We start from the raw sequence: 12,648 nt of genomic DNA, 5'->3' as shown, positions 1-12,648 counted from the left end.
GACGGACACTTCTCACCCTCAGCGGTCGCCATCTTTGTGACTACGGTTAAAGTCACAAAGTAAATCTAGCTGACTACAACTTGTGGTGTAATTGTGGTTCATGTGTGCGCCGAAATAGCTGTCAGATGTTAGCGATAATGTCCACCGTCTGTTTGCATTTTGCTGTTTAAAAAGAAGATGGAGAAGAAGAGGCGGTTAAAGAAAGGCCATTGTCACTTGTTGATTTGAGATGATGCAGTTTGTGCACCAGGCAAAAAGTACGTAGTGCATAACGTACTACACTGAAGTGCACTAACAGATTAATGTGATTTAAGACACACTCAGTGATGATTTACATGTGATGCCCTCTTTTTTTTTGTGGTCAAAGCTGTGGTCCTCTGTATGTACCTCTTTTACATCACCATTGTGCAGCATCTGAGTCACTGCACACGATTCACTTTCACTTTGACTCGGCTGGTTTGGGCCGGTCCGAGATACCTTATCTCTTCCTGTAGTGCGGCTCACCTTCCTCTGACATCCTGGTTCAGAGAGTACTTTGGTTCTTTACCAGCTTTCAAAAGCTGCAGTAACAAACACAGGAAACTGCGTGTTTTGGTCATCGTCTCGAGGATGGAGTTTTTGGTGTAAAATATGGTGTAAAGTTGCAAAATTCCCGCTAATGTGATCATTTATTCCCCCCCAGATTATTTATTTTCCATTTTAACCTTTACCGAACAGCGATTCGATATAAAACAGGAGGAGAGTCGCTATATAACCCAAGCTCTCTCAACTTTTCAAGTATAATAAATGCACAATAGACACTCGCAACATGTCAGAAAACACATCTTTTTGTGACTTGTGTCACTGTTTGTATCTTTATCTATTTTCCACAAAGATCATTTTGGAGCCGACGTCTCGATGACATCATGTTATCAGCTGGAGGTGCAGCTGCCTCTCCCCCACAGGGCTGTAGGCTCCATAGGAGTGTTAAAATGTGTTTGTCTTGTTGTGTTATTGGGAGCCAGAATAGAAGGAGTCATGGCTCAAAACCAGCCGCCACTGCCCGTCAACAAAAACAAAGACAACTATGGTTAAATGTGATAAGACCAAAGGACTGGACGGAGGCCATCATCAAAAATGCTCACATGTGCAGCGCACACTTCATATCAGGTTAGGGAAAAAGTATTTCCTGTTGTAGGGATGAATAAGGTTATGTGTATTAAGGGTTATCATGTCCACCTCATCAGAAACTGGGGAGGGATTAAGAGGAATATTGGATTTCTCTGCAACGCTAACTTTTTAGCACATTAGCTAACGTTAGCTTCCATAGCAAAACAAACAAGTGTGGTCCTCCTTTGTAAGATTGGCTTCCTGTGACATCATCCATCCACTGAGTGAGAGCATACGGGTCGGCCAGTCTGGTCCCGTTGGTCAGTGTTTACTTATTCAAGTAACACTGGCGGTCCCGGAGAGTGAGTGACCTGACATGGTGCGTTGGTAAATTCAGTCTGACGCTCTACACTAAAATGAGAGCCCTGTTGGTGGAAGAAACGCAGCGTTATATTTCTACATGAATGAACCAACGGTTAAGTTAATCACACATTCACTCTGCTCGGCGCTCTGCTGCTACTGAAGTCGGATGTCAAGCAAGAAGACTTCACCGGTTAGTGTCCTGAGTTCAGTCAGTGGGAAACATGCTCCTGTCCCAGCTTAATTATGCAGTAATGCAGCATCAAACTCAGAGTGACTCATCATCCCAACCTTTTTGGAATTGGGGTTGTAATGTCCTGATGCAGCTTTTAGAATATGTATTAGGCCTAATGGTTTGTGTGCACTCAGAGCAGCTCGTGCATTATTCTGATGTCTGAATGATAAATTAATTAGTGATTATACACACACAGGAATTCGGTGGATGAAGTCAGCCAATTTGTCTGTGGGTTAAATTTCCTCAGAGTTGTTGTTGCCATGTTACAGAAGCAGAGAGGGGAAAACGCAGTGTGCTAATAGATTGATAGCTCAGAGACAGGATTGAATGGGTGAAATATAACTTACATAAGTACTTACATACGTAACTCTGTGCTGAAACACCTGCACCAACTTTCTGTACACTGGTTTGGTTTGGTTTGACTCAGCGCGTCAGCCCAGCTCAGCAGGGATTTATGTCTCCAGAACAACGGAGCTACCTGCTTGAATGTGTGTCTTTAACTGATGACGGCTTCTCTTGATGTAATGACATTTAAAAGCAGCAGGCTCATCATGTGCGAAGGCTACATCCTGCAGCCACAGGTTTGATTCTGACCTGAAGCCCTTTGCTGGATGTCATCATGTCTCTCAACCCCTTCACGTTACCACTGTCTGATGTAATAAGGGCCCAAAACATAATCTTTAAAAAGAAAAAAAATAGTAGGCATTTATGATCCAAAATCAATGTTGGCAACCAAGATAACATGTTTCCCCAACTTTAGCATTAAGCTAAATGTAGCAGTGACTGTAACTTAGAATAATGTCACTTTCTACTGTAAAAGCTTAAGAAAAGCAGACATGTTCCAGCACGAAATTAATGCAAAATCAATGCCTGTGTAGCTACATGTAGCAGTGACAGCTATGTAGATTAGCTGCACTTTGTACTGTAAAGAATCAACAATAAGAAACTCTAAACACAAGCAGACACGTTCCAAAAGGAATATGATTCAAAATCAACGTCAGCTTGGTTGCTGATGTTGATTTTGAATCATATTCCTGCAGTGACTGTGATGTAGAATGGCGTCACTTTCTACTGTAAAGAATCACCAATAAAATCTTCTAAACACAAGTGCACATGTTCCGTAAGGAAGATGATCTGAAATCAACGTCAGCAACCAAGATGATGTTTCCCTGATGTTAGCATGTAGCTACTTGAAGCAGTGACTGTAACTTAGAATAATGTCACTTTCTACTGTAAAAGCTTAAGAAAAGCAGAGATGTTCCAGCACGAAATTAATCCAAAATCAGTGCCTGTAATGAAGATGACATTTCCCTGACGTTAGCATGTAGCTACATGTAGCAGTGACAGCTATGTAGATTAGCTGCACTTACTGTACTGTAAAGAATCAACAATAAGAGCCTCTAAACACAAGCAGACATGTTCCAGCAGGAATATGATTTGAAATCACCGTCAGCAACCAAGCTGACGTTTCCCTAATGTTAGCCTGTAGCTACATGTAGCAGTGACTGTGATGTAGAATGGCGTCACTTTCTACTGTAAAGAATCACCAATGAAATCTTCTAAACACAAGTCCACATGTTCCGTAAGGAAGATAATCTGAAATCAACGTCAGCAACCAAGATGACGTTTCCCTGATGTTAGCCTGTAGCTACATGTAGCAGTGACTGAATCGTAGAATTGCTAATAACAGCTAATAATATAATAATAACAGCTTCTAAACACAAGCCGACATGCTCCAACAGGAATATAGTACAAAATCTATGTCTGTAACCAAGATGACATCATGTTTCCATGATGTTAACCTGTAGCTACATGTAGCAGTGACTGTGATGTAGAATGGCGTCACTTTCTAGGAATCACCAATAAAATCTTCTAAACACAAGTGCACATGTTCCGTAAGGAAGATGATCTGAAATTAACGTCAGCAACCAAGATGATGTTTCCCTGATGTTAGCCTGTAGCTACTTGAAGCAGTGACTGTAACTTAAAATAACATCACTTTCTACTTCACAAATCACAAATCAACTTCAGCAACTCCAGCAACCGTGGAGTTAGCATGTAGCTACATGTAGCAGTGACTGTAACGTAAACTAGCGTCACTTTCTACTGTAAATGATGACCAGTTAAAGCTTCTACACAAAGCAGACACGTTCCAGCAGAAACATGTTCAGAAATCAATGTCAGCGACCAAGATGACATGTTTCCCTGACGATAGCATGTAGCTACATGTAGCAGTGACTGTAATGTAAACACTTGCAGTAGCGTGCCTCGGGCAGACGAACATAGAAAGACATCCAACACACGATGACGTCAGCTTGGAGCCAAAGTAGAAAAAGATGTAAATTCAGATTCGGTCTGAAGCCTGAGGTTTTTACTGACGGGGATCACGTTTACTTTTTAGTTTTGCCTCATTATCTGAAACTCAGATATAGAGAGTGTGTGTGTGTGTGTGTGTGTGTGTGTGTGTGTGTGTGTGTGTGTGTGTTAAAAAAACAGTCGAAGAAGTTCCCATTCTTTCACAAAATGCTGAGAAAGAAATCGAAAATGCCTCCAAAGAGTGATGCAAGCCTTATACTATTTCCTGTTGTGGTGCCAAATTCTAAAACAATCACTCTCTCAGTTGTAGAGGAAGCTCAACCTGACAGGTAAGAGGCTTTCTGTTTGCTCCTGAATGAGCGCAGTCAGGTGAGTGTAAATGTTTATCAGATGTCAGCAATCAAATGATGTAACTAAGTAAACACACAGCACTCTGGTGCGGTCTGAACTGCAAGGTGGTTTTCTGTGGCAAAAGTCCCCCAGTTTGGCAGGTATTCAGTTGCTATCGTGGGCTCCGCTGAGGGGAAAGGATGGGAGTTTCCCTCAATGGACTGCATGTGATTGTTGGATTGTTTATTTCACATTCCAGACAGATGCTGAAAAGCAGTTAGAAGAGAACAGTCCATAAAAACGTCCATTAATACATGCAGCAGTGGGGCTTTTAAAGAGCACTGCTTTCACTTTCATTCAGAGTCAGTAAGTCACAAAAGTATTCACCCTCTTTAGTGTTTTTCCTGTTTTGTTGCATTACAACTTAGGGCTGGGCGACACGGATCAATCACGGATTGAACACTTTTATAAAAACAGACTGATTTAAAAAAAAAAGACAGGAATTTTGTTCCCTGTTTGAAAATAAACAGCTGCACAACATGTCAATGAAAAATGATATAAGATCAACAGCAGAGCGTTAACGTTCTGCACACAGCACTGGAGCTACAGACATTTAAAGGTTTGCAGCTCAGGACACTGAACTATAACATGACCATAAGAGGATCAGGTAGGTTTGAAACGATTAAAGATCTTTGTGGGCGGAGTTGAAAAGTTGTTTTCCATTTTTTAAACACATCTGTCGCTGTCACTGGGTGCGGTTACATGATGGCTTCTCATTCGGAATTAAATAAATCTGAATGAAATCATTTGGAATTAAAGTCTTTCCAGGTAGTTTACATGAGAAATATTCATTCTGAATGAGGGTTTACACAGAAATCAGTTTAATCGCCTGTAGACTAATGAACAGACAGATTAAACTGAGGAGCAGCTCTGTGTCTCTCTTAGGCGAAATTTATACTTCTGCATTGAATCAACGCCGTCCCCTACACCGTACCCTGAGGTGCACCTCCCCAGAAATGTAACTACACATCACAGTGACGCAGACCTCCTGTCTGTCTCTGTAAGCTGAAACCATTTCCCTCAGTGGAAACAAAGCTTTGATTTACTTTAATGTCACAGATAAGAAACAATAAATTGTGAAGACAGTAAAGCCCAACAACGAGATAATGATTCATAACACACCTCCAAATCAGAAGGTTTTGCCGTGGCCCTCACAGTCCCCCGACCTAAACATCATTATTAATCTGTGGATAGAGCTCAAAGAGCAGAGCATGAAGAAATCCTCCAAACAAGAACTGAAAGACTCTGAGCTGGAAACAAAAAGTCTTTAGAAGCTGTGATACAAAGGCGGACACTGCTGAGGACTGAGCATGCATACCAAACATTTGCCTCAGGCCCTTTACATTTTTTGTTTTTTGGTAACTGTAAAAGATTGAAATTAAAAAGTAATCTTGCTTAAAATGTTTTTTAAAAATCTATCATTTTTAACTTTTTGTATTTTGGAGATCAGGTTGTCTCTTATTTTTTTTCACCTACTGTTGAGTGTCGGTCCATTACAAAGAATCTCAATAGAAATCCTTTTTAAATTACAGGTTGTAGTGCAACAAAATGGTAGAAAACACCAAGAGGGATGAATACTTTTGCAAGGCGCTGTAGTTGAGGCAACCTGCCATAATATCAGATTGTAGATAATACAGAGCAGCAGTTTCTAAGTCTGACACTGTTCCCCCCCCTCGGGCAAATTCCACCATTTACCAGTATTTAAAGTGTTGAATTAACCGTTGGCAATTCTGACTTACAGAGTGCCCGTACATGTACCAACAGTTACAGGGGATTACTGTGATACTGAAGAAAACTTGAAACATGATGATCTTGTGGAAAGTCCTGGAGTTTCTCCTTCTGTGACTATAAAGCAGATTCACTGACAGTTAATTGGGGTGGACGAGTTGAGTTGATTCCAAGATAAAATTTGATGCAATGTGACACTGCACGGGTCCGTTTTTGAAAACCTGCACCCGCCCATACTCCTAAAGGTCAGTACCAGAACCGACCTGTTACCTGTCATCATGTCTCAGTCAAAGCCGCACCCTCCCCCATGATCAACCCCCCCAGGCTCCAGTCCCTCACATGAAGCTGGTTCTCCGTTCTTGAATTGGACGTCTCTTTGACTGGATGGTGAAAACATTCAATCACTGCCAGGTTAGGAAACATGTTAGCATGCTCCTTCCACCACCATCAAACCTCCAAAGGATCCCAACTCCATGTAGGCTGCCACCTCATCCTCGGGCTGCAGAGTTTCATGGCTGGAGTCCTCCACGTCGGTGACCAATGTGACCACGGGGTCAAAGGTTACACTGGTGTCACTGGCTTTCAAAATTAAATCAACTGCAGCTTGATAATAGTGATTTAGATTTCAGAAGTGGTGTCTGCAGTGATGCGGGCGCTGTGCAGGACTGTCGTGGTGAAGCTTTCGATTTCCTGGTCCATCTACGTCCCAACCCTCACCTATGGTCATGAGCTCTGGGTAGTGACCGAAACAAAGAGGTCGCAGATACAAGTGGCCTTAGAGAAAGGCTGAGGAGCTGGGACATCTGGAGGGAGCTCGAAGTAGAGCGGCTGCTCCTTCGCATCAGTTGAGGTGGTTCAGGCATCTGATCAGGATCCTCCTGGGCGCCTCCTGTTAGAGGGGTTCTGGGCATGTCCCACTGGTAGGAGGCCCCGGGGCAGACCCAGAATACACTGGAGGAATTATGTATCTCATCTGGTCTGGGAACACCTTGGGGTCCTCCAGGAGGAGCTGGAAAGCGTTGCCCGGTAGAGGGCTTTGTATGGCCTGCTGCCTCTGCGACATGGCTTTGGATAGGTGGTTGAAAATGTTTTATATGATTTTTTTTTGTTCTCACCTGTCTGCCCATATGTACTTCATTTTTACCCACAAACTTATATATAAACATATTTTTTACCAGCAGCTTTTAGTGGTTTACCTGTGGGTACCCAACTCTGATTTAAAGTCTTCTTAGCTTCTCTTTCTAGTGGGATGAAAACATAATTTATGAGAACATGACAGAGGGAGGACAATCAGCTCGAGTTCAATGCCTCGTCTGAATCATTAAAGGTCAGGGCAGTTGAGAAATGTGTTTTATTCATTTTTTTTATCAGATTACACATCTGTGTGTGTGTGTGTGTGTGTGTGTGTGTGTGTGTGTGTGTGTGCATGTTGTGAGTGTATGGAGTGATGATACTGACACTGGAAATATTTGAAAATATATATTTGTTTTCACCCGCTGCCCCGCCCACCTGTAGTTCTTTTTTACCCATGAATTTATATTACACATATTTTTGCTCGTTACACAGCTTTCTGGGGGGGTTACCTGTGGGGACCCGACCTCGTGCAGGACTCTGGCTCAAGGTTTCTTTGTCCTTCATCTCTCCCTTCGCCCTCAACTCTCACAGTTCTCGCAGCCTGCTGTCGTGTGACGTAAAGAAAATCTAGATTCTCTTCTTTGTTGTTTTGAACCCTCTGTGGGGATCAGACCGGTAAAGGTCATGTGAAGGACTTGCGGATGAATAAGGAAGTCCAACAGTCTGACAGTTGACTCTCAGTTCTCAGTTTGTGCTGAGGCAGGGGGACGCCCTGTGTTCATCAGCGACCTACGTCAGTCGTCTTTGTGCAGACTGTTGATGTGTCCGTCGCCTTCTGAATCCCAGAGCTGCTTCACATCTAAAAACAGTGTGTGTTCAGTTAATGATGTCTAAACCACATCGTGTGGTTGTTATATATCAGCAGTTAACAGATGATGAACGGAGAGCTGGAAAAAAACAACCTTTATTTCTTCATCAAGGCTTCTCAGCGATTATTGAGTCCAGCCATTACATTACGACAAAATTAAAACCCTCGTGCTTGCTGTCACAATTTTTCAGAAGTTTTCACTGAAAAAAAAACGTACAAACCAGTCAGAATACTAGCGCCTTCCTACGTGTCAAAACACATTTTCTGACCAGTTATTGGCGTTTTTATTTTTTTATTTTTTTGCAGCAGATATATAAAAAATAGTTTGTCAGCTACGTCAGACTCCAGTTTCTCTGTTTCTCTGCTTTATTGTTTATCGTACGGCACCTTCTAACTCGTTTCAAAAGGCGCTTTAAGGCCCAGGCACGCCAAACCTACGTCAGAGAACTAGAGGTGACGAAGGCCCCCTGCAGCACCGCCTAAAGGCCCTGACACACCAAGCTGACAGTCGGCCGTTGACCAAAGTCGGGCCGTCGGTGAGCGTCTGTCGGCCTAGATTTTGCGGTGTGTCCTGCACCGTCAGCACTTAGGCGTCGGCAGCATTTCAGCCGATTGAGCATGTTGAATCGGCGGCGGAGCTTGTCGGTGAGAGAGATCACTCTGATTGGCTGTTCAGGTTTTATTTCCTCGCCCCTGTAGCGAGTGAATCTGCCTGTAGTGAAACCGGGGCTAACCGGTGCTTCCTCCTCAGGCTCCACTTCACTCAGCTGCCCCACAGACCCGCTGCTTCTTCACACTTTAACCTGAATAACAAACCGGAGCTAGCTGGGAGCGGCTAGCGGAGCGTTAGCCGCAGCGTGACCGGAGGGAAGCACAGCCAGTTAGCCTCCGCTAGTCTCTGAGCTAGCCCTGGCTCTCCGTTTGGATCCAACCGGAGCACCGAGCCCTGGTTTGTTATTCAGGTTAAAGTGGGAAGAAGCAGCGGGTTTATCGGGCAGCTGAGTGAAGTGGAGCCTGCGGAGGAAACACCGGGACCGTCTGGATGTAATAGTCCGTGGAGGTGCTGCGGTGCTCGGCTGCACAGATAGGAAACCCCTCGGCTGACAGGATGTACCACTCTCTCTCACGCAGGCGCAGAACGTACGTGCTACTTGGCCGTCGGATGTAGTCCGTGTAGTGTGTTCAAATGCAACTGACACAGGGCGACGTGAGGCGACGTAGACGACGCTACAGTTGGCTTTCGTCGCCACTAGTTCTTTGATGTCGGTTTGGTGTGTCAGCACCTTAAAGTCGGCGTGTCTCGGCCAAAACAGTTGCACATGAACACACCTCAAAAACCAGCATGTACGTTCTGCACCGTTGTGAGAGGAAATCAGTTCCTCCACGTTGACGTGATCTAGTGATAAAAATACATTTATTTATCATGTTAATGCATTAAACCCTGTCAGTAAGTTAAATGTTGTACTTGATCCAATTTAAAGGTCAACCATTGACCTTTTTATGGCTTTGGGCCGAGGTCATCTGTACTACTCAGGCTCCTTCCTCTTCTTATCAGAAATATGACACTTTGTTATGATGGCCCAAAAGCAGGATTTAACTCACTGGGTCTCATTTTGGGTCGTGTGCGGTCAACCTGACGAATCTCAGAGCTGAACAGGAACAGGTTGTCTTTAAATGGCTTTTCCTGTTTCTTTTACTGTTTCCTGACTCCATTTTTTTTTTTTTTTTTAACCAATCTTTTGATCCGTCAAACAAACAAAAACACGAACCAAGTGAAATCTGTGTTGTTCTTGAACGCAGTCAGCGATTAATTGGAAAAGTATAAAGTGAGATTTCTAAGTTATTGACAAATTCTGTAGTCGTGTGTGTTTTTGGACATGTGAGTCACCGGTGACGTGCAGAGTGTGACAAACAGCAGCTTACACTTCACTCAGAAGTTCCTCAGAAAATCAGAGCGCACATTAAAGAGGTGATAACACAAATATGAGACACAAACACTGATCAGAGCGTCTGCAGCTCACATGTTTTTGTCCATAACTCAAGAGTTCATAAACTAGTTAGAAAAAGAGTTTCACACAAATGTCTAACAGGATGAAATAATGAAGGTCAAAAGGTCAAAGGTCAGCTTGACTGTGACATCATGTTTTAACGTCATATCTCAGGAACATCATATAACCACAGAGCGGGGATTCTTGTGTAATTTCATATTGTTTTATACTGTACGACAGTTTACACTACTTAAGTTTGTACCCCGTCTCTTCCCTTACGAATGTGTTCCTTGTTGCTAGATGTCGTGTGTTAATTGATTAGTTGACGTGACAACAGGACACATGAACACAGCAGGTTTTCACAGTCACTTAGTAAAAGGTGGGACGGTGCTCGCAGCTCTTTGCATGGACAACACTAACTTGCTCCTCTGTGCCTGAGCTGCGGTCCATACCCCAGCGTCGCTGCCTTCACTGATGTAAACGGCTCTATGTTCAGTACACACCTGCCAAAGTTAAGTTAAGTGCAGAAACCCACGCACATCCAGGCGGAGAAGCCTAGCTCACTTTGGAAGTGGAGAGCAAGACGATACCTTTTGTCCCAGGATTTTAACTTCTAAGATCTCTGTCTTACATAGTTTTTTAAACCTGATTTTTATGACTGCTTCTCTGTAATTACACACATGGCAAAAACATTTTTTACTGACAGAGAGGGAAAACAGGAGAAAAGGTTTCACACAGTAGTTTCATGCTCGGCTTGAGTCACCTGCACAGTGTCAGATTTCACCATCGTTTCCTTCCACTGCCTCCCAGCACAGTGTGTCAACACCGTGATGACTCGACTTCGTGCCAAAAATAACAAAGTTTACATGCAATGTCAGTGAAGGTCCAAATGATCACCTTTGTTCCACTTCTTCTTCTTCTTCTTCTTCTTCTTCTTCTTCTTCTGTGTGTGTGTCAGGTTCAGGCTCAGGTGAGCAGCTCTCTGGCTGTTGCTCAGGCGCTGGCGGACGACGTGGACTGTCACGTGTTTCCCTTCAGAGACTTTGGAAAAGGACGGATCAAGAAGCTGCGCATCAGCCCCGACGCTTTCATACAGATCGGCTTACAGCTGGCGTACTACAGGGTAACACACACACGCACACACACACTTCTTAAAGCATTTTGTAGCATCGGGCTGGTGGGCAGAGTCACACAACCAGGGGGCGATAGTTCTAGTTTCTGTCAGTGCTTCCTCCTCCTGCTGGATCGTTTCTGTCGTGACTGCAGTTTAATAAGTTAAAGATTCTGGACTGTGGACTGACTGGTTGGTTGAGTTCTGGTTATATTTAACGTTGTTACTGTTATTAAGTTTTGTGTAATGTCTTGTCCTTTGTCCAAACCAGGAAGTAGCCACCATGACTCAGTGTCAGGGCATATCAGAGTTTGAGTTTTTCTCTTGATGTGCTGCTGAGAAAGTTCAGACTCTGAAAAAGTTAAATGAAAAAAAAAAAAGATTTTCCTGGAAATATGTTTTATTCTTTGTGAAGTTACATTGGCTAATTTGCTTTTATCATTGTTGAGATATTTTGTGCAATCTTTCAGCATGATTCAAATAATAATATAATAATTGCACCTCTTTCCTCTTCTCCCTTCTTCCTCTCAAACTTCTCCTCCTCCTCTTCGTCCTCCAGGATCGTGGTGGTTTCTGTCTGACTTACGAGGCGTCGATGACGCGTCTGTTCAGGGAGGGCCGGACTGAGACTGTGAGATCCTGCTCCAACGAGAGCTGTGCCTTCGTCAAAGCTCTGGAGAACAAAGAGGTACTGATGGATATTTTAATTTGCTCTATTTCAAGTCTCATAAAACAGCATTTTAATGTCCGCACAGACTCCAGAACAAAACATTGTCAATGTGAAAGTGACTCAGACTGTGTGATCAAGAGTCTGTGTTGTGTTTGTGGTAAATTTAAAGTGTAAAGATTGTTGATGATGTTTGACAGGCAGAGGACCAGTGCAGGCGTCTCTTCCGACTGGCTTCAGAGAGACACCAGAACCTTTATCGCATGGCCATGACCGGAGCCGGCATCGACCGACACCTCTTCTGTCTGTACGTGGTGTCCAAATACCTGGGAGTGGACTCGCCCTTCCTCAAAGAGGTGAGCTTCTGCTTTGGTGCAGTGTCTCAGTGACGTCCACAGAATACGGTACGTGGTAGAGTACAATCTCTTTTTCCTCCCTGTCCTGCTCACTCTCCAGGTTTTGTCGGAGCCGTGGCGTCTCTCCACCAGTCAGACCCCGATTCAGCAGATAGAGCTGTTTGACCTGAAGAACCACCCTGACTTCATATCGCTGGGCGGAGGCTTTGGACCGGTGAGTGACACACACACTGTCCTGGAGTCGGAACTGCAGATGTGAACAAGATCATATAAACACACATAAGTACAGTGGGTGGTGTGTGAGGTGTTAAAGCAACGTTATGTAAGATTTGGTATTTCTGCAGTTTGGCGCCCCCACAGTTTCAGAGTGGAACAGCACTGTTGTAAATACAGACTTTATACAAGCAGCTGCAGCAACTTGAATTCAGACAGCACAGACTCCAGCACTGGGGATAAAACCCCGGAC

General features: G+C 43.8%; 1 protein-coding gene across 1 annotated transcript in view; it reads left to right on the top strand.

Moving 5' to 3' along the window:
• cpt1a2b (carnitine palmitoyltransferase 1A2b) overlaps positions 1-12,648 on the top strand; it is an 84,809-nt gene that overhangs the window by 59,500 nt on the left and 12,661 nt on the right. Inside the window, exons 14-17 of the mRNA XM_033644705.2 lie at positions 11,007-11,171; positions 11,719-11,847; positions 12,027-12,182; positions 12,283-12,396. Of these exons, the coding sequence (XP_033500596.1) occupies positions 11,007-11,171; positions 11,719-11,847; positions 12,027-12,182; positions 12,283-12,396 (564 nt within the window). The remainder of the gene's footprint in view (positions 1-11,006; positions 11,172-11,718; positions 11,848-12,026; positions 12,183-12,282; positions 12,397-12,648) is intronic.

Source organism: Epinephelus lanceolatus, chromosome 18 (assembly GCF_041903045.1).
Source record: "Epinephelus lanceolatus isolate andai-2023 chromosome 18, ASM4190304v1, whole genome shotgun sequence".
NCBI classification, from domain to species: domain Eukaryota; kingdom Metazoa; phylum Chordata; class Actinopteri; order Perciformes; family Serranidae; genus Epinephelus; species Epinephelus lanceolatus.
Note: the sequence above shows the minus strand (reverse complement) of the source record. Positions and strands in the feature narration are given on the sequence as shown.